At 38.0% G+C, this 22448-nt stretch overlaps 2 protein-coding genes across 3 annotated transcripts; one reads left to right on the top strand and one right to left on the bottom strand.

Annotated features, from left to right (window-relative positions):
- The first annotated feature begins 2097 nt into the window (after positions 1-2097).
- sgpl1 (sphingosine-1-phosphate lyase 1) lies at positions 2098-18973 on the top strand. Of its 2 annotated transcripts, none has more exons than XM_041789325.1 (14): positions 2098-2319; positions 6071-6236; positions 6916-6983; positions 7426-7573; positions 7701-7780; positions 7977-8105; positions 8196-8284; positions 8561-8669; positions 8759-8857; positions 8948-9094; positions 9342-9580; positions 9707-9853; positions 9935-10055; positions 16102-18973. In XM_041789325.1, exons 1-14 carry the CDS (start codon positions 2308-2310, stop codon positions 16243-16245), a joined length of 1698 nt encoding a protein of 565 aa, XP_041645259.1. In that variant the 5' UTR covers positions 2098-2307; the 3' UTR covers positions 16246-18973. The 2 variants fall into 2 exon arrangements, with proteins under 2 accessions (XP_041645259.1, XP_041645260.1); XM_041789326.1 differs by lacking the exon at positions 2098-2319 and adding an exon at positions 4827-4892 and having other exon boundaries at positions 16102-18869.
- Positions 18974-19007: 34 nt separating this feature from the next.
- On the bottom strand, positions 19008-21895 carry pcbd1 (pterin-4 alpha-carbinolamine dehydratase/dimerization cofactor of hepatocyte nuclear factor 1 alpha). The gene is made up of 4 exons (XM_041789327.1): positions 21767-21895; positions 20945-21076; positions 20775-20855; positions 19008-19408 (listed from the first exon to the last, which is right to left on the bottom strand). Exons 1-4 carry the CDS (start codon positions 21767-21769, stop codon positions 19316-19318), a joined length of 309 nt encoding a protein of 102 aa, XP_041645261.1. The 5' UTR covers positions 21770-21895; the 3' UTR covers positions 19008-19315.
- Positions 21896-22448: the final 553 nt, after the last annotated feature.

The raw sequence follows: 22448 nt of genomic DNA, 5'->3' as shown, positions 1-22448 counted from the left end.
GATCTCCATCCTCTTCCCTGTCGTGTTTTTCATAAGTTCTGCTTCTGTGTGTCAGTTTTAGTGTAAAATTGTTTTTTTGTTTTTTTGTTTTTTTTTAAACAAAGGCTGAAAAACCTCAAACCTGTATAACTGAAACACACTCTGATCAGGTAAGACGAACAACCTGTACAGTTAAAAATGAGGAATATTTCGGTATGGAGACCCAAAGTCTTGAAAATAAACTTTTTATAATTTTCAGGATTATTGTGTATCATCGATGGTTAAAAAAAAAGTATTCATTTTTAAATTTGTACTTGAATAAATCAGTAGTTCTACTTTTACCTGAGTATTTTCTCCCTCAAGTATCCGTTCTTCTACTTCTAGACAGAATGGGAGGACTTCTGCCACCTCTGAGTTTAACACTGGAGTCCCTCCCTTAAGAATAATAATCCCACACATAATATGTGGCGCTATGTTCTGTTTCATGCAACTGCTCTATTATTATTGTAAACCAACATGAGACACCGGGGTCTCCCATTAACCTGCGTGATCTGTAGCCGATCAGCAGCATGTCCTCATACTGTTGTTGCTACCTGCAATGTTCGGGTTCGGCCGCCTCGAGGCGCTCTTTCAACGCCTACAGAGAAAACAGCCTGAAACAGCAAGAGACCAAGGATGCCTTCAATGAACGTCGAAAATATGAACAGCGGATGTTAAATCATGAAAGCGAAGGACAGACTCAACCTGTGTCTGTCAGATGGGGTATGAGAATAGAGGGTACAAAGACTGAAAGGCGAGACGGGGGATGACAGAACAACCATTAAAAATCAGAAAATAAGACTATTTGTGCCAATCACATATAAACACATACACGTCCGTTCGATGTTATTAATCACTGACTATCTAAATGTCCAATTTTTATGATGATCTTACAGTTAAAGGACGAGGGACTCCATGTAATAAATGAGAAATGACAGAAAGAACAAAGCAGTGGATTGCTATTGCTGTTGATTAAAGTCAAGACATAAATCAGTGCCGTGAAAAACTATTGACTACGTGCTGTCTAACTACCATCTCAGAATGTACTTTTCCTGTAGAGATGACTGTTTTCTGTGTGGCTCTTTTGTGATCATTTGTGGCTCTTTAATGTCTTAATTTAAAATATTATTCCCCCAGGAAACCTTAAAAAAGGGAAATATTGACTTCAGAAATTGTCTAATGCAAGACACATTCATCAGTTTGCTTCCCACCCTTGTACAATAGGCTTTCATTTTCAATATATTTTTTGTGTGTACATTTCAATTGCCCTTATTTGCAATTTTTGCCCAAATTTTCCTTTTTTGCAACTTTGCATCTAACTGCATTTAGCCCATTTTTGCCACGTCTTTTTGCCACTTTTATCCCATTTTCACCACATTTAGCCATTATATGCCGCTTTTTCCCACTTCTGCTCATTTTTCCAACATTTTTGCCGCTTTTTGGCCCTTTTATGCCATCTGTAACTCATTTTTTTTGTAATTTCTCACCCATTTTTACCACTTTTCTCCCAACATTATAACTTTGTATCCAGGTTTTCCCACCTTGTACCTATTTTGCCCCTTTATTGACTGTGACTGGTTGAGCAGGGTTGATTAACACTGGTTTAAGGGCTGCTCTGTGATGTGGGAACCGAGTTTGATTCTGAGCAGAGATGAGGCTGTTTTTGACCACAGATTTAGATAGTTTTATGGTTTAAAAATGGTATTTGTGTGCAATGTACGGAGAAAATGGAGGAAAAGTTTGAGGAATGTGTCTTGGCACTTGTGAAAAACTGTAATAACAGATGGCGTTGTTGGTTCTGAGACTGCTGCCTGTAACCTTCTGTTGAAATCATGAAACAGCCTTGTATTTAAAGTTAGAGGAGAAACGTTTGTTATCTGCAGGTTGGTGACTCCTCCACACAGCCAGTACTGGTTGAACGCGTGTTTCCCGAGGAACATTTGAACACACCACCAGCGCTTTGCTAACTCATCCACTATTGGGGATGAAAACAGGCGACGCTGCTGTCTCTTTAAGAAGTAGATCTAGTAAAGCTGCAGCGTTACACAAGCTATAGATCTAGGCGTGATTAGACCTAGCCATACTGTTATCAGATCTACACGTACTGTGACTGCACAATGCTATGTTTGCTAGCGGCTACTTCCTGAATCAGGCTAAGCTCGCTTCTGCGGTCGAATATTAAAGTATGTCCTGTAGATGAGAGCCAAATTCTCTGAGCAGGTTGCTGGAGGTGACTTTCTTTGGTAGCCGACATAAAGGGGAGTTTTGGCGAGAGCTTTCCCCGACATCATGGATTACTGGGTATGTGTCGCTTCACTTTAGTCTCTACATGTTAACGTTAAACACAGTATGCTAAACAGGACGGAGGAAGTGTAACAACAGGACGAAGACTTGTTTACCATCAGAGCATAGGACCAGGCTTGTTTGTGGACCAGGGATGCTCGAAGTCCACAGACAGATTTTAGCACAGCAACCCTCCCAGACTAAAGCAGCCAATACAGATGGATCTTCTGAGGAATCACCTCGCCTTTTTGATTGTTGGGTCCCTGAAATGGGTCACTTTCCTCGAGAAGAACTCATTTATGTTGATTAGTAAAAGAAGAGCAATTAAACACATATGTCTTCATATTCAGACACTAATGATAAATAGTTTTTTTTATTATTTTAAAATAAAAATCTTATCAATGAATAGATTAGAATAGATAGAGGATACTAGCCTGTCTACTTTGTCTTTGAGTCGCTTGTACAGTTTTTTTCTGGCACTGTTCTGAAAGGGTTTAAAATTCTTTCCACCAACATCAGTTTAGAAACAGTCTTAGTAAATGTGTAAATCATAAACCATCATAACCTCTCAGAAAGCCAGCCTTTATATCACCATGTGACCAGTGTTCATTTCATCCACTAAAACTATGACTAAATATGTTTGACAGCCTTTTTTTCCATGACAGATACTAGACTAAAACTAACAAAAATAGATCTGTGATGACTAAAACTGACAAAACTAAGTTTAGTTTTCATCAAGATTACTGAAACTAGACGTAAATATAATGTAGTTTTTTCTCAGACATTCAAAATCCGTGATATTTCCCCACTGTGGGTAAATCTGTCTAAAACAACACATCTGTATCTATTCTACCTCTCAGCTGTAGAAAGCAGGGACCCCAGGTTTGGCAGGGTGCAGAGAACACACTACCATGATTTGATAACAGATTTAAGCAAGAGAATAAATGTGAGGACTTTTTCTGAACTAAAACTGGACTAAAATGTTTTGAAGTTTTTGTTGACTAAAACTAGACTAAAACTAAAAAGGGTCGAAATGACTAAAATGGGAGTAAAACGTAAAGAAATTTCATCTAAAGACTAAGACTAAAATAAAAGTAGCTGCCAAAATTAACAGCTGTTGAGGGAGGGGGCTGAAGTTCAGTTGTTCATAATAAAGCTTCTGAATCACTGAACACTAGAGGGCAGCTTGTCAGACACTACTATACTATTAGAGCTAAACTGATCCTCAATGAGAAAGCTGAAAACAACTTTCCAGACACCATAGCTGCAGCCCAACATCACCATCTTTCTTTGTCTTCATGCTCTCTTATCTGTTTTCCCTTGATGTATCCAGGAGCTGCCACCTCACGCCCAGTACATTTCCATGAGAACATGACCTTCCCTCTGAGGCGACACAAGCTCTCCTTACAGAGCAGTCAAACGCTGTATGAGGGGGAGTAAAGGAACGGCTGTTCTCTGCTCAACAATGAGCCGGACAATGCTGGTTCAAGAGTCTTTGTTTGAAGCCGTTCTATGTTTCCTGAGACAAAGATAGCACTGAATGCTTTTTATTTTAAGTGTGAATGGACCTGAAATGTAACACAGGTGTAAAATTAGTTGAATAACAGAGGGAGGCTCGTATCTTGGGGCAGACTTTCCTTTTGCAGTGATGGTAGATAATGCCACATAATCTTGTGTTTATGACATGTGCGTGGCAGTTCTCACTCGTGTGCTTTGTTCCTGTTCTACCTTCACCCACACACAAATATTTCTGTTACGATAACTCTCGTTCAACACACATTAATGGCTGATTTTCTCTCACTTCCCACTTGCCTGTGTGTAGCTTATCTTGCCAAACCTGTATGAGACGTGATCCAGACAGGCAGGTATAACAGCTGTAGTCTGGGCAGGGGGTCAGACCTCTGCAGAAGCTCGAATCACAGAAAAGTAGTATGACTAATTATTCCTCACATCCCTTCAGACTGAGACAAAGATATTGAGCTGAATGTTTCAAACACATGGGAACCTACCTCTCTATAATATTATGGGATGTTTATCCCAGCCATTATAGACTTGTATTACTCAAGATCTTGTCTTTTGAACCTTAAGCTTTTCCCCATCTGATAAAGACTGAGGTCAAAAAAAGTGTCCTCTTTATCTGACTACCTCTGCTATTGAGCCATAAAATACCAATGGCAAAGATAATGAAAGGCAGCTTTGCTGCACTTATGAAATGGATTTCATGAGTGTTTGCTGTGATATCACAGGGATTTGTAGATCAGTAAGAACTCCTCAGAGCTTTTCTAGCAACCTGCTTAGATTGGAGCAGAGTTTTGAGGGGATCTGTTTACACAATATCATTCACAGTTCAGTATGTCTGAAGGGAAACGTGCTGTCATTTCTTTTTTGATCATGATTGCAAAACATCCCTCTCCAAGCCTGCTGTGCTTTTACCTGTTTGTCAGTGGGAGGAGCCTGATGATAGCTGTCTAGTTAGCATAGAGCGGTCTCATTCTCACCAATAGAGCGAGGCAACAGCTGTCAGTCCAGCAGCTTTAAGAACTATTGACAGCATCTGTGTGGCACTGGGTTCTCTGGCAATGTCTTCTCATGTAAGTACATAGACACTAGGGCGGGGCAACTAATCACAAACTAGATTAAATCGCAATATGGCCTGTTGCAATTTTCAAATTGCAGACAGTGCAATATTTTTTTATCCTGAAATGTGTCAAAATACCAATTTGATACATTTTTTTTGCAGAAGAGATTTCATGCTCTACACATTATGCATACAAAAAAGTGTCTTTTTTTCAGAATAGTTTACTAAAATTCAGCTTTCCTGTTCGTGTATATGGTTTCTCCATCAAAATGAGAATAACATGAAAAAAAAAACTATTGTCCCTTCAAGCATAGCAATCAATATCTAATTGGCTTTATGGGCCAAAATCCCAATTATATATATTTTTTCTAATATTGTGTTGTTATAATATAGAATGATTCATGCTTAAGTTTGCTGTATAATACATAAGATGAGGAACCCACAAAATAATCGCATATTAAATTGCAATTACATTATTTTCCCAAATTGTTCAGCCCCAATAGAAACGAGTTTTTAATACATGGTTATACCACGAAAAAAAAACAAATCAATAACCAACAGTTGTATGCATGCTGGTGGATTTAGTACTTTTATAGGATGGTGTAAAAATAGGGGAGCAGTGATATTAGAATATACTTTTAATGCATCATGGACATTTTAAGCTTCATACACTTTTGTTTCCTTTAAAACACAGTTCTTTTTCTTTTAAAAGCACTTTGCAAAGTAGATTTTTATAAGGAGATGTATTTTTGCTTTAATCAGTGTTGTCAGTCACTGCTTTAGATTTAAAAAATGTCTCTTTTTTAGTTTCCCTGTCAGTCAAGGATTGGTTTTTGGATGAAAAAGAAGAAAAAGGCTCTCATCAATATTTGTGTGCTGTTTCTGCACATATACACAGGAACTGGAGAAATCCTGGAGTGTTAGTAGGAATCCTATTCTCAGAATTATTAAAGAAACTGATTTTCATCAAATCAGTCAGTATAAAATGCTGATATCGTGCCCACATAAATCTGTGATATGTTCTTAAAAGATGTATGTGTAAGGAGAATTTATAGGAGAGTTTATACTTTCTGAGCGCTCAGTGTCCGTAAAATGTAAAATTGAAAACAATCAGTTTCACAGCATCAAATGCTGATTTGCACCCTATAAAGTTAATTCAGAAAGTCTTATGCTTGTGTGTGACCCAAACAGAGTGCCTTGGAGGTGTATAAAGAGATGGTCCAGCTGTATCTGGAGCAGGGCAGGCAGCAGGTCAACTCCTACTGTGTTGATTTGGAGCCATGGCAGATCATCGGGGCCACGTTCATCACCACACTGGGAGCAGTCTGGATGAAAGGCTTCCTGTTCCAGCAAGAAAGTAAGCTTTTACACCTGATACAAGCTGTATGAAAGAAGGCTGCAAGGGACTGCAGCAGCAATGTTCATGCTAGTTAAGCAATATTAAATGAGGATTGGTTTTTGGATGATGTTGCTCTTAGGCTGCTGTGATTCAAACCTGTGCCAAAATAATCACAGCAGGTGTTGTCTACCAACTAACTAGCTGCATGGCTGAAGTGAAGTTGGACTGTTACAAATGGGCCCATGCTTCTGCATTTAGCTGCTCTGTGCCCATGATTACCATAGAACAGCTGCTTTCAAGAATGAACATTAACATGTGTGTCAAAAACAATACATTTAATCTTGAAAGCAGTGAAATTAGAGTCTGCTGTGGGATTCTGAGGAATGAGATTGGTCAAAGTGTTTACTGCTGTGCAAAAAGTCTCCTTAAATTCACAGTGTCCTTAAAAGTAATGCTAATGCTTAGTAATTATCTGCCAGGATTCTACTTGTTTCATTTGTGTGACTGACTAAAAAATGCCTCACCCACTTCACCTGAGGTTCAAAGTTTGCTGGGGTCGGGGTCACAGAAAAATAGATTAACGTGCTTTAGTATCCATGGGCCACATCTCATCCTGAGTCAGAGTCAGCTGTTGCATGCTCATGCATAAAAGTTCCAGTCTTCTCCAAATCTGCTGCCTTGTCTCTCTGACTGCTAGGTCTGACGTCCCGGATCAAGAAGCAGTGCTTTCGACTCATCAGGAAAATACCCTTTGTTGGTGGAGCAGTAAGTATCAGTGGTGAATCTGTTCCCTTTTTTTCTATCAGATCAGCATTGCCTCTGTCATCTGAGGCTTTATGAGTCACTCTTGGCTGACGGATTACCTCATGACGGATGGGGGTTGGGTGGCTGAGGACCTTTGGCACACTTAAGATCATCTGCTGGTGATAACACAGTCACTTCCTGTGATTATTTCACCACTACACTGCAGTCATAATCATTTTTACATAAAGGCAGATATTATTGTCTGTCTCTACTTTACATATTCATCTGTTTGCTGTTGGTTTTGTTCTTTATTACTGATGACCTTTGTCTCTTTTAGATAAAATAAATACATTCATTTTAAAAATAATGTTATGACAAGGCAGTTACTCTATATTCCTTCATTTTAACTGAGACCCTGAGAAAGTTGGCGCCCATAAATAACATTTTTCCTTCTTTACAACAGATTCAGAGCCAGCTCAATAAGGCTTTGGATGACATGTCTGCCAGTCTGTGCACGCTAAAGAATGGGATGAGTTATACCAAACAGCTGCCCTCTAAAGGACTCTCTCAGGACCAAGTCCTGGACAAAATCAGAGAGTATGAAACTCTGAGTAAGTCAGCATTCATTCACAGGGTCAAAGTTCATTATCCAAATAGCTGGTTCTTGAAGTGTTTTTCTAGCATCCATCTTTCTGAACAAACAACTCTAACCTCTGAGGAGACCATGTTTTATTTCAGATGAGGTTCCGTGGGAGAAAGGATGCGTTTCTGGTGCGGTGTACTGGGGCGATGAATCCTTGACTAGTCTCCTTGTAAAGGTATGCATCTAATATATTTTGTTGTTAGCTTCAGTAGAGAGAGCAGAGTTATTGTATGTTTTTTTATTTTATTCATTCAAGAAGGACCTTCTGTGTTTAAAAGAGACGTTTGCCTTCCATGGCTTTGTGTTTATAGCTCCAAGTAAACATTTGGACCGTACTGAAGCTTCTTTTTCTTGTTTCCTGTTCTTCCTAGGTGTATGGAGATTTCGCATGGAGCAACCCACTGCATCCAGATATTTTCCCTGGTGTAAGAAAGATGGAGGCAGAGGTTGTTAGAATGGCTTGCACACTTTTCCATGGTGGACCTAATTCCTGTGGCACTGTAAGTTATAAAAAATGAGTTTGAAATAAGGATGAAAGATTTGAAATCCTAATTTTATTAGTCAAAACAAATCTCTGCCTTTCTGGTCAGGTTACTTCAGGGGGGACGGAGAGCATACTGATGGCATGCAAGGCCTACAGAGATATGGCATTGGAACGTGGCGTCAAATATCCTGAAATGTAAGAGGTGCATCTTCAGATATGGCTATTAAATCTCAGTTAGTCCTCTTCATGGACTAACCCAGCCAGAAAGAGGTGAAACTCTCAGTCTAAATCCAGAATTCAGTCACATGTAGATCTCAGTGTTTTCACGTTTACAGAAACCATATTCCAACATATCTGGAGTATTCAGACCACAATTTTTGGATTTCACTGTACAGGGTCTTTAAAGGTCTGTGCTGTTGTTTTTTAGTTCCAATAGTATTTACTGTTTTCCTGTTCTCCCGTTCTGTTCAGTCTTGCACCTGTGAGCGTCCATGCAGCTTTTGACAAAGCAGCACATTACTTTGGGATGAAGCTTGTCCACATTCCCCTTGACCAAAAAACTATGAAAGTAGATGTAAAGGTAAGGATACAGTCTACACAGACAGAAGCTGCCATTCGATCGCTGTTATGAGCCTCAGTCATTTTCTTATTGTTTGCTTCTCTGTCAAGGCCATGAGGAGAGCCATCAGCAAAAACACCGCCATGCTAGTGTGCTCAGCGCCACAGTTTCCACACGGGATTATGGATCCCATTGAGGATGTAGCCAAGGTCAGAAGTGAAACATTTCTTTAGAAATTCTTGTCTGAAATTTTTAACATAGAAGCAGAAACAGTGATACTCTTCCTTGTGTTTTTCCAGCTGGCTGTGCGCTACAACCTCCCACTGCATGTGGACGCCTGTCTAGGTGGTTTTCTCATCGTCTTTATGGACAAGGCTGGTTACTCACTGGCCCCATTTGACTTCAGGATAAAAGGTGTTACCAGCATATCTGCAGACACCCACAAGGTGAATAGAGGCTCTTTATACTCTTAAATCAACGCTGCCCTGAAGTTTCTTTTTCCTGGACTGCTGGAATTTTTGTAATTTTTTCTTCTTGACACTTAAAAAATCTCAGTTGAAAACTTTATCAGTTAAACTTTTATTTTGGAAATGGCATTGCTGTAGGTGTAATAATGATCATAATTTAATCCTAACAGGAGCCAGACCTCTGTTATGGTGTATAATCTTTTTGTTTTACCACAATCTTTTCCAGTATGGCTACGCCCCCAAGGGTTCCTCAGTTATCCTCTACAGTGATAAAAAGTACCGTCACTACCAGTACTTTGTAGCTCCAGACTGGCAGGGGGGAATCTACGCTTCCCCGTCTGTTGCAGGATCCAGGCCTGGAGGTATCATTGCTGCCTGCTGGGCGACCATGATGCACATGGGAGAGAACGGATACATCGATGCCACCAAGAAGATTGTTAGCACAGCACGCAAAATCAAAACAGAGTAAATCCCTCATAGGACTCTTGTTACAATGTGTTACAACAGCTACACATAAGTACAATCATGCATTATTTCATTCATCTTATCTCTGTCAACACTTTAATCTCGTTTTCCTTGTTTTTTGGACAGAATGCGCAAGATTGAGGGTTTGTTTGTGTTTGGGGATCCAGAGGTTTCAGTGGTGGCGATAGGCTCAGACATTTTTGACATCTTCAGGCTGTCTAATGCACTGACATCGAAGGGCTGGAATCTAAACACGCTGCAGTACCCATCAAGGTATGTGAAGTTAAAAAACAATCTACACAGTTTCATTATCATGTTAAAAACTGAGAGCAGTCATGATCTCCTCTTTCACAGCATCCACATCTGTTGCACGGTTCTTCACACAAAGCCTGGTGTCGCTGAGCAGTTCATCCATGATGTCAAAGAGCAGGTCGCCATCATCATGAAGAACCCCAAAGAGAAAACCACAGGGATGGTGAGTTTACTCTTCTTACACTCTAGTTTGTGTATCAGTCATCCACGGCCCGTGCTCGAATGAGGGCAGGAAAGATGTCTATAGAGAGCTGTTGTGTTTAAAAGCAGGGGGCTTCTACAAGCTATGCTAGCTTGTGCACACGTTTTTGGTAGCTAGCCAAGAGTTCTACTGACTGTTTTCCAAACTTCCCACCACAGTTCAATCAAATCAACTAATATCCCTCCCTCTCAGATTCAAAATTATAGAACAGGCCTTTCAGCTGTACATAAAGAGGTTTGAACTGTCTGAACCAAACAAATCACAAAAAAATGTAGCAGCGTCCATTTGACATGTCTGGTTGATAACTCTGTATGCTAGCGGAGCTAAAGTAAGGCTTTTGGCATGTTAGTGGAAATTCTACAAGTAGGCAAAGGGGGCTGACCATGCCCAGATAAAGAAGAAAACATTCTTTAATCAAAGAGAGCGGCAAAAGCAAGGTTTGTTGAATATTAAACACTCACGTCCACTGTGACTTTGAACTTGACTACAGGCTGCAGGCTAAGAAAAGCAACACTTTAAAAATCACCAGCTGACACAAAAGGCCAACAGGCCAACGATGGTTTGAAGAAGTGGAGCCTCATTCTCTAAAACCTTCCCAAGATTTTTAAAAATTTGTTCTTAAGAGAGTTTCTAAGAGAAGCTGACATGGGATTCATGGCATGTTCTTGCTGAATTCTTCACACCTGTGTTCTTCAGTTAATGAAAACCAGGTGCTTGTAGAGTGGAGGCCCATGCTTGTTTCTCCTAATTAGCATTGATAAACGCCCCTTTTATGTCCATATAAAGGAAAGGAGCTTCATTACTTCCTTTATTATCTCCTTGAGCCTAGGAAACACTGGACCATCCTTTACCAGAGGAGAGATGAAAAGACGATCCACAATTATTTGTATAAACTTCATTTAAAGTGATGCACCTGTTGATTGCTCATCGAAACAAGTGATCAATCTGATTGTAACTTTACTAGCCCAGATTTTAACAGTTACATTCACTGTCAAACTTATAATTTATGTGCTAAACAGAAGGAAATAGGGTTGAACAGAGGAGTATTATAGACATGAAAACTAGAATATTCCACTTATGATAACAATTTCATTTCTTCTCATTTCTATTTTTATCCAAACATTAAACCCATCAGTCAGTATGTTAAACTGTATTTGTTTTGCAATTTTGACATTTTAAAGTAAATGTGATAAAAGTTTGTAAATCACAACCAGTTCAAGTGCATGTTGCCATATTGTGGGTATTATATTCATATTTATTGTCATAATTATGCAAGTAAGACATGGTTTCTAGAGCTTTTCTCAAGAAAGAACCAGAATAGACTAATAAAATTAACAGATGACAAAATAAAAGAAAAAAAGATTAGTAGGGAATAAAATAAAACGGTTTATTATCATTGTGAAATAAAAGGTCTTGAATATTATTCATCTAGTCATATTGACTTTGCAGAAAGTTCAGATTAAGAGAAATGTCTTTGCTGTTTTAGATGATCATAGTCACAGTTCCTTGTCCTGAAGAGACTTTAGGATCTTAAAATCTTTATGAGCTCAGAGGTCACCGAGGTTTTCACGTCTGATTCACTGCTCATAACAACACAGAGAACGCACCAAGTGGTAATGTGTATTTTGTAGTCCATCAACATTAAATTGTAGTTTTCACACATATAATGGATTCCCTAATCACAGCTGTTCTCCTTTCCTATCCTCTTACTCCATCCTTTCCTTGACCTTGTGATGTTTTTAAGGAAAAGTGGATAGGAAAGGACTTAGGAGGTAATTTTTTGGACTTTTCACGCAGACTCAGCCACAGTCATGTCAGTCTTTTGTCTGAATTGGTGTCACAGTAAAACTGGTGTTAGATCATTTAGTGACACTGTGAAACATTACAGATTGCTGCTCATTTCCAGATCATCAGGGCCTTTGTAGACATAAAAAAGTAAAATGTTGGTGACTTTGCAGAAACCTGATCAACCTGATTTGTGAACTTTGTGACTTCACAAATCCTTCATTATTGATGTTATGTATCTAAAGGCACTGCTAAATCATTATGATAAATATATTTAGTAATTTTGATGGCCAAAACAAAGCGTTTTGAATGATATTCCTCATTGGTAAAGTAAAATTATTGTGGTATAGGGATTATGGAGAATTTGAGGGTTCAAATTGGGCTACAACTTACTGAAAGTTTGGGAAATGCCACTACAGCCTGTGTATTTTAGAATTAACTATTGAGGCAGAACTTAAATATCATCTTTGGACAGCTCGCTAAATTGCAGACAGGTTTAGAACATACAATGTTCACTTCTATTTGGGCACAAAAAGTGTGTTTTATAGGTACGTAGTTTAACAGAGCTGCTGGGGCATTAGTCTCTGTGAGCCTCCATAGATATGGGTTAAAAAAAACTGAATGTGTTAATTCATGTATTAGTTTGGAATAAAGAAAAAATTCCAGTCAGCAAGCTCAGGCCTGCATCCTGCCTGTCAGGTTCATCAGGAGCACACCCTTCAGTAATAAATCTGTGATGCAGATGGCAAACATGAAAACAAAGACCAGACCGCTACTTAAACATTAACCATTACATCTCTGTTAAACATAAATATGAAGCCAACAAGGTATTTGGCTGTTTCCATCAAACTTTGTTTTGTCTCTTATTTTTAATTATTATTATTTTATTATTTAAATTAATTACATTTTATCAGGTTTTGTCCTTATCAAAAAAGAACTAAAATGTTTTCTCCATCTGTTATTCTTTTATATCTAAAAGTTTATTTAAAACAAAACATTTTAGTTCCAGACATTAGAGGAACAGAAACTGTGTGTTATAAAAGAACAGGAAGTAAATGTCAAAATTCTAGTCTGGGTCATAACTCAGCAAAATTTAAACAAAATGTCATTGAACTCCCATTTTAACAGCTTCATCTACCCGCCTCCACTATTCATTTAAAATAAATTTGCTAATACTGATGAATATAACTGGGATTAGTTAATACTGATTAATATAACTGGGATTAGCTGATAATGATGCATATAACTGGGATTAGCTGACACAGATGAATTTAACTGGGATTAGCTAATACTGATTAATGTAACTCGGATAAACTGATACTGATGAATATAATTGGGATAAGCTGATACTGATGATTATAACTGGGATTAGCTAATACTGATTAATGTAACTGGAATAAACTGATACTGATGCATATAACTGGGATTAGCTGATACTGATGCATATAACTGGGATTAGCTGATACTGATGCATATAACTGGGATTAACTGATACTGATGCATATAACTGGGATTAGCTGATACTGATGAATATAATTGGGATAAGCTGACACTGATGCATATAACTGGGATTAGCTGATACTGATGCATATAACTGGGATTAGCTGATAATGATGCATATAACTGGGATTAGCTGACACTGATGCATATAACTGGGATTAGCTGATACTGATGCATATAACTGGGATTAGCTGATAATGATGCATATAACTGGGATTAGCTGATACAGATGAATTTAACTGGGATTAGCTAATACTGATTAATGTAACTCGGATAAACTGATACTGATGAATATAATTGGGATAAGCTGATACTGATGATTATAACTGGGATTAGCTAATACTGATTAATGTAACTGGAATAAACTGATACTGATGCATATAACTGGGATTAGCTGATACTGATGAATATAATTGGGTATAAACTGATACTGATGCATATAACTGGGATTAGCTGATACTGATGAATATAATTGGGATAAGCTGATACTGATGATTATAACTGGGATTAGTTGATACTGATGCATATAACTGGGAAAAACTGATACTGATGCATATAACTGGGATTAGCTGATACTGATGCATATAACTGGGATTAGCTGATACTGATTAATGTAACTGGGATAAGCTGATACTGATGATTATAACTGGGATTAGCTGATACTGATGCATGTAACTGGGATTAGTTGATACTGATTAATGTAACTGGGATAAGCTGATACTGATGCATATAACTGGGATTAGCTGATACTGATGCATATAACTGGGGTTAGCTGATATTGATGCATATAACTGGGATTATCTGATACTGATGCATATAACTGGGATTAGCTGATACTGATGCATATAACTGGGATTAGCTGATACTGATTAATGTAACTGGGATAAACTGATACTGATGCATATAACTGGGATTAGCTGATACTGATGCATATAACTGGGATTAGCTGATACTGATGCATATAACTGGGATTAGCTGATACTGATTAATTTAACTGGGATAAACTGATACTGATGAAAATAATTGGGATAAACTGATACTGATGCATATAACTGGGATAAGCTGATACTGATTAATGTAACTGGGATAAGCTGATACTGATGATTATAACTGGGATTAGCTGATACTGATGCATATAACTGGGATTAGCTGATACTGATGCATATAACTGGGATTAGCTGATACTGATGCATATAACTGGGATTAGCTGATACTGATGCATATAACTGGGATTAACTGATACTGATGCATATAACTGGGATTAGTTGATACTGATGCATATAACTGGGATTAGCTGATACTGATGCATATAACTGGGATTAGCTGATACTGATTAATGTAACTGGGATAAACTGATACTGATGCATATAACTGGGATAAACTGATACTGATGCATATAACTGGGATTAGCTGATACTGATGCATATAACTGGGATTAACTGATACTGATGCATATAACTGGGATTAGCTAATACTGATTAATGTAACTGGGATAAACTGATACTGATGAAAATAATTGGGATAAACTGATACTGATGCATATAACTGGGATTAGCTGATACTGATTAATGTAACTGGGATAAGCTGATACTGATGATTATAACTGGGATTAGCTGATACTGATGCATATAACTGGGATTAGCTGATACTGATGCATATAACTGGGATTAGCTGATACTGATGCATATAACTGGGATTAGCTGATACTGATGCATATAACTGGGATTAACTGATACTGATGCATATAACTGGGATTAGCTGATACTGATGAATATAATTGGGATAAGCTGACACTGATGCATATAACTGGGATTAGCTGATACTGATGCATATAACTGGGATTAGCTGATAATGATGCATATAACTGGGATTAGCTGATACAGATGAATTTAACTGGGATTAGCTAATACTGATTAATGTAACTCGGATAAACTGATACTGATGAATATAATTGGGATAAGCTGATACTGATGATTATAACTGGGATAAACTGATACTGATGCATATAACTGGGATTAGCTAATACTGATTAATGTAACTGGGATAAACTGATACTGATGCATATAACTGGGATAAACTGATACTGATGAATATAACTGGGATTAGCTAATACTGATTAATGTAACTGGGATAAACTGATACTGATGCATATAACTGGGATAAACTGATACTGATGAATATAACTGGGATTAGCTAATACTGATTAATGTAACTGGGATAAACTGATACTGATGCATATAACTGGGATTAACTGATACTGATGCATATAACTGGGATTAGCTAATACTGATTAATGTAACTGGGATAAACTGATACTGATGCATATAACTGGGATAAACTGATACTGATGAATATAACTGGGATTAGCTAATACTGATTAATGTAACTGGGATAAACTGATACTGATGCATATAACTGGGATAAACTGATACTGATGAATATAACTGGGATTAGCTAATACTGATTAATGTAACTGGGATTAGCTGATACTGATGGCCAATGCTCTATCAGTGTGTGAATGAGGAGTGAACAGTGCAATTGGTTGGTGTGACCTGTAGTGTAAAAGCGCTTTAAGTAGTTTGATGACTAGAAAGCGCAATAAAAGCTCAGGTTCATTTGCCTAAACAAACAGTGGTTATAATCTCTTAAGTGTGACAGATTTCTAATCCGTGTTCGTCCTTGTTTGCTGCTGCTCTCAGATGTGTTTTGTCTGCCGTTTCAGGGAGCGATCTATGGTATGGCCCAGTCTATTCCAGACCGATCAATGGTGACTGAAATCTCCCGAGGTTTCTTGGACTGTCTTTACAGCACTGAGATGCCCAAGTCAAACACCAGCCACATGAACGGCAACGGCAAAGCCCACTGAAGCAGCCCCCGCCCACTCCTACTGAATGCAGGGACATGCTCAACTCTTTCCAGGGCTCTGAGCTCGACAGTTGCCTTATCATGCATACAGATTATATTTGAAAGATCCTTAAAGCACAAGCCATCAGCCTGGCTGTAGCGCAGATGGAAATCACTTTTAAACTGTGCATCAGGGGGCACAGATAAGAGGTGACTCTTTTTAACAAGTTTAGTCTTTTGATTTTATCAGTGGATTGAAATGTTTTTGTTTTTAAGTTCATTTCAACGTTTGCTTTTATTACATGCATATGTCTTTCCTAATCTCCTGTGATTGAAGAGGAAATCTCCTTTATCTGCCTTAACATTTCAGTTCGCCTTCATCACTGGTTCACTGTTTGTGATGAAAAAGCAAAAATACACTGCCTATTGCACAAGAAAGCCTGTTTAAAGTGCAGTGCTCCCCTCTAGTGTTGAGTCTGATGTACTGCATGCTCCACACAGAGAAGACTGTTGCAGCCGCAAGTCATGATTGTCATTTTATAGTTTCCTGGGAAACAGTAAGGTAAAAGCACGACAATGTCAAGAAATGAACACAATAATCTGTAAATCACTTGAAACTGCATTTTTCATGTAATGGTTTTTTGTCTTTAAGCATGGTCCTACATGTTTGTGTTTTTAGCACTTAGTATGATATTGTTAACTTTGTTTTAAGACTACTATCATAACCCATCCCCAGTTAGGTTTGTAGGTGGGGTTAATGGGTTAGATACTGGGAGCTTTAAATTGTCTTTCAGTTTAACCTGGATGTGAATATTTTGAAAGCAACTTTGAAGCTTATCAGCTAAGTTTTTAAAAAATAATCCAAAACAACTCCACACACACGCTGGCTTTTTAAAGAAAATCATTTAAAGTAGATTTCTTACCAGCCGGAGCTGAAGACTGTTCCCAACCGTTTTGCTGAATGTTGTCAAGAAAAAATCATCTATCTTCTCTCTTGTTCGCGAATTGCAAAAACTTGAGTAATTTGTCTGCTAATTCAATCTACCTCAGTTTCTACTCAATGGAAATGTCCTTTATTGATTCATTGATTCTAACATTGCTACAGCTTTGACATGTCTACACTAATAAATATGTTAGTACATTGGACAGACTGTAGTTAAGTGTTCTTAGACTTACCTAAACCTGTAATGTACTGAAGGATTGATTCTCAGACTGACAGTCTTGGAGAAACCCACTCATTGCACTGTCAGAGTATTGAAATATGCATTTAGCACACATTTACTATCATGCTAACACCAGGAGGACCTTGTGTTGTGATCCTTTTTATATTTTTATAATACTAGCTCTCGTATCTCCATGAAGTGATTTCCACATTTGTGCAATATTAACTTCTGAAGTGAGACAAAGGGAGAGGCTCTGCTCTGGTTCAGATACGCCATTAGATGCATCACAGCAATCTGCCTTGTTTGGGAATTTTAACCACTTTTGTGACCACTGGGAGTTTAATTACTAAATATGTTAGCCTGCTGTGTGAGAACGTGCATTTCTTGTACTGACATTAGTGCGTTTAGGCTCCTGCATGCACTGAAATGTTCCCTCATTTAGTGCCTAGTAACAGACGCACTAGCAGCCCCATGTTTGGTTTTTAACATCTGCATGTACCCATGGGTCGGTCTGCTAATACTGCACCCCGTGCTGGGGTTGCATGCCATCTAAAAAGGTTAGCACTGGTGAAGTGACGAAAAAGTTACTACACCTGTATGGGAAAGATCATATCATATTTTAGTTAGAACTGACCCACAGATCTGAGATTTGCAGATTTCCTCAAGTATAGAAATGTAAATTTCACCTTAAAATATCCTTTGTAAGGCATAATGGCAAATGTAAAAAAAGAGCAAAAATAATGAGATAGAAAGTAAGGAATGAGGGAGAGAAAATAATGTTTTCATTTAATATTTTTAATTTGCATCTCAAAATTCTGACTTAAACTTAGCATTTTGACTTTTAATCTCATATTTTGATCTTTAAAGTCATAATTTTTACTTTCTATCTCATATACTTGCCTTTTGAAAAGAAATTGACTTTGATGTTGTGTTGTGACCTTTTCAACTAATATTTTGACTTTTGAGCTCAGATTTTGAGCCTTTAAACTTATCTTTTTTTTTTATTATCTCAAAATCATCAATTTTTCTCCTCCTTAATTTATTACCTGTGAAAATAAGGTTGACAGTTCATGGTTAAATGTTGACCGCGTTGGGCCCTCAGGTTAGACCTAAATTCAGATTTTGGCCCCTGCTGTGACTGATTTTGACACCCCTGCCTGAAAGCTTCACTGAAAATGATGACATACTGCGTTGAGTTCTTAAAACACCTGCAAACATCCTGTCTTGTCCTGGTTCTGTTGCTATAGTGATTGTTCACCTCTCTGCCTTATGAGGTTTGAACTCGTGTCATAATACCATCCTCAGGGATTTGAAAAAACAGGATCAGCTGATCTTTCACACACACCTTTAAGTACAATGTCTAAAATACTGTCTTATAATAATGAATTTTATCCTGAACACAACCTGTCTTTAAAGTAGATGATTGAATTATATGTTAATGTCTTTTGTGCCCCTGGCTTTATCATGTGGGGATTCTTAATGAACTTTTTCACTATTTTATCTGTTCTGTTCCTGTAAGCCCATCTGCATTTAGCAGTTTTCTGTTGATGCATCATTCCTTCAAGCAAGCAGACGTTCAGCAGACTGTCTCTCATGTTCTGTTTTAATAAAATGCTTTAAGTCTGATAAGAAATTTATTTCTCTGTTTTTTTCTGCAATGCCAAAAACAAGAAAAACATTCACAGACAGTGATTTAGAAAACATTTGGCACAGAACACAACACTGATTATAATCAGGAAGCTGACATTAAAAACTGCATTTAAGGGTAAATTTGGCCCATAGAGTCTATCACTTAGTGTCATGCCACAACACTGTAATAGGCTTATTTCTTTACGTTTTCAAGTCACATCCTTGAGGATTTGTAAAGGGGAATGAAGAAGTGAAGATCTGAGACTCCCAGCACTACAGCTGTTGAAGTTTTGTCATTGATCACATCAGCGAGGCCTGGTCAATGAAGGTAGCCAGAGTGATGTCCCGCTGGGACAGCCCCCCGCAGTCATGTGTGCTGAGAGTAATCTGGACCTGGTCAACCAAGTAAGACGGAGCAGAGAGGGCAAAATGGTGAGAACTTTTTATTTAAACTTATTTAAATATGTTTGCTTCAGAAGCTGCCACCATACTTTAAGAAAATCTTCCTAGCCTTCCCACCAATAAACATTCAACATCACAAATGTGTTTCAACAAAGCCATACCTGTCTGCAGCAGATCTGACTTCTAGTTATAAAACAGTGGCCATCTGAGGTGGAAACCCTGCTGTGCTGGGAATATGTTTTAACTGTAAGCCTGCTGCAAGAATAACTCTATATTTTAAACCTGCAGGGACTCACTAAAACTAAGTTTAAGTCTTAAACTAGACTTAAATGTATTTCAGTTTTCGTCGGACATTCAAAATCCGTGATAGTTCTCCACTGTGGGTAAATCTGTCGAAAAATGACACATCTGTAGTTATTCTGCCTCTCAGCTAGGGGTGGGTAAAAATATCGATTAATCGATGCATCGCAATATTTCCCCCCTCAATTCAATATCCATTCAGCAAATCCTCTGAATCGATTTACCTCCTGGCCAGTGGGGGTCACTTTGTGTGTGATTTGCGTTGTATGGACGGAGGCCGCACTCAGCCAAACAACAACCAACCATAACCATGTTATGTGAGGTTTATCACAATTTCCAAGAGGAAAGAAATATTATTGAAGTTTACATACACTTTAATTTTTCAGTGTTTGTACAGAACTGGCATGTTTTTTAGTTTTGTACTCCTTATGCACAATAAGTTATTATCGTGCAAATTTTTATTTTCAGATGTTTTATTGCTAAAAAATGTGAGGTGACCAACTACATTTGTTCACATGGGCATGAAAATAATTATTAAAAATTTTCAACAGGTCATTTTGTATTTCGACTTCTAACTGAATTAACATCAAAGCATTTAAATCAATATATTGAATAGATATCGAATTGAATCGCATCCTAAAGAATCGAAATCGAACTGATGTTAGCTTAGATGTTTATCGAATAAATGTTGGACTAAAAGATAAAACTAAAATGTGAGGACTTTTTAAGGATTAAAACTACACTAAAATGTTTTGAGTTTTCATCGACTAAAACTAGACTAAAACTAAAAAGGATAGAAATGACTAAAATGTGACTAAAACTAAAATGCATTTCATTTAAAGATCAAAACTAAGAGTAAAATTTAAAATAGCTGCCAAAATTAACACTGATGTGCTGACCATACTCACTTACTTACTCTCTACTTACTCTGCCTGTCTTGTGGCTGATGCTGAACGAGAAGAGTAAAGTTTTTCAAACCCTTGAACAGATAACCTCCCTGCTGCGCCTAGAAAAAAACATGATGAACCCCAAAACCCTGACCAGCTCTATTTTATACCTTATTATAAACATTAAACCACTCCGGATGATGATCCATCTTCTCTGCTTGTAGAGCCACTCTGGACATGAAACCAAACGCCTGAAAGCAAAATATATATATCTTTTAATCACCAGTTAGCATTTATTTAACATTTTAAGCTGCTAAATTAGAATGCATGTGTTTGGTACCTGGTTAAAATCTTTAAAGATAAATTCTTTGTAAATGGCGTCCCGTCCCACAACCTCAACCCACTGAGTGCTGCGTAGCAGGGGTAAAAGGTGGCTCCTCTCCTCCTCTGTCAGACTCTGAATTTTCCCAGCCTACAGAGAAAGAACAGGGGTAACAGTGGAGCAGATCTGAGAGGGGCAGTTTCAAAAACACAAACTGTGATTGGTTGTGCCGGGTCCCATCTGGATACAATGAAAGGCTGCATTCCTGCTTAACAGAATACTGGGTTCAAAGGTATGTGGTGGGTTGGTGGGGATGGGAGGTCTCGGGTTTCCATTTGGTCCCTGCTCTGGTCCTAATCCTCACACATGATGCAGGATCACATGAAATGACAGTAATCTAGGATCAACTCTAAAAGTCAGTTTTACTGCCAACATTTTCAACATTCTTCAGAAAAGGTTTGATTTAATTTAAACATCAAAATTATCTTTGAATGATTTTATCACAGGAGCGTAAACATGCACACAAACCACAACAGTAAACATGCAGTGTGACGTCATCAGGTGTCATAGCAACACCCTAATTTTATCAATGAAGTGAATAAGCAGGAAAGCCCATTCTCCTCAGCTTTATTCATGACACACAGACTTAATACACACAAAGACAACCAGAGTGTGGTTGAGTTTCTCTCTTTTATATCCTCCACCAAATCAAACGGTTCAACTGTATCTATCTGAACATCTGTAGTAAATTATTGTGGAGGTAAAATAAAATAACGGAGATGACGGCGAGAGTCTGAGGGCAATCATGAGTGGTAGCCTGGACAAAGAATGTTTACTCACCATGTTTGCAGAGGGCTTTCCTGCACGGAGAGGTTCAGCTCGGTTCAGCTCCAGCTGCCTGTTGCTCACACACTAATCTGCTATGGCCGCTACAGAGAGCAGCTGGAGGTCCTGTTTAGCTGCCCGTGCACGAGCCTGAGCAGAAAGCCTTAGCCGTGTGTGTGCGAGAGGGGTCCTGGATTTCTGGGAGGGTACAAAGGAGGGTCACATAAAACTGATAGGAGAGAGAAAGTGATGAAGATAGATAAATAAATAATATCATCTTATACAGTAAGTTTTGAGGTGGCATTTCATAATGTGTAATGCTCTATTTCTAGGCTAATCCTTCAGTTAAACAACATGCTACAGAATCAAGTAGTCACCATGAAGTAAGGTTATAATAGTTTTGGATTTTTCAGTAGTTTTTATTTTTATTTCGCTTTCACTTTCTGTGTTCAATTTCAGTTTAGTTTTTATTAATTTTGACTGCTGGTTTGTTAGTTTAGTTTAGTTTTTATTTTGCAAAAATGCGTCGTTTTAGTTTAGTTTTCATTAGTTTTAGTTTTTAACGGATAGATGTCGGAGCTGAGTGAGAGTCATACATTTTTAAAAACATGTTAAAACAGACTACTCTTAACTTATCATTTTATTTACTTAACCCTCGGAGGATCCTTTAAAATCCAGCTTAATTTGTTCCTTTGGG

This window comes from Cheilinus undulatus, linkage group 6, assembly GCF_018320785.1.
Source record: "Cheilinus undulatus linkage group 6, ASM1832078v1, whole genome shotgun sequence".
Classification (NCBI taxonomy): domain Eukaryota; kingdom Metazoa; phylum Chordata; class Actinopteri; order Labriformes; family Labridae; genus Cheilinus; species Cheilinus undulatus.
The sequence above is the reverse complement of the archived record's forward strand: the minus strand, read 5'-3'. Positions and strand labels throughout refer to the sequence as shown.

Excerpts from the sequence above, each read along its gene's own strand:
- sgpl1 (XM_041789325.1), top strand. Across the intron at positions 6,237-6,915 it reads CTTCCTGTTCCAGCAAGAAA|GTCTGACGTCCCGGATCAAG; the intron begins GTAAGCTTTTAC and ends TCTGACTGCTAG. Across the intron at positions 8,858-8,947 it reads CCATTGAGGATGTAGCCAAG|CTGGCTGTGCGCTACAACCT; the intron begins GTCAGAAGTGAA and ends GTGTTTTTCCAG.
- pcbd1 (XM_041789327.1), bottom strand. Across the intron at positions 20,856-20,944 it reads TCTTTAAAGATTTTAACCAG|GCGTTTGGTTTCATGTCCAG; the intron begins GTACCAAACACA and ends TTTTGCTTTCAG. Across the intron at positions 19,409-20,774 it reads GGTTTAATGTTTATAATAAG|GTCCAGATTACTCTCAGCAC; the intron begins GTATAAAATAGA and ends TTGGTTGACCAG.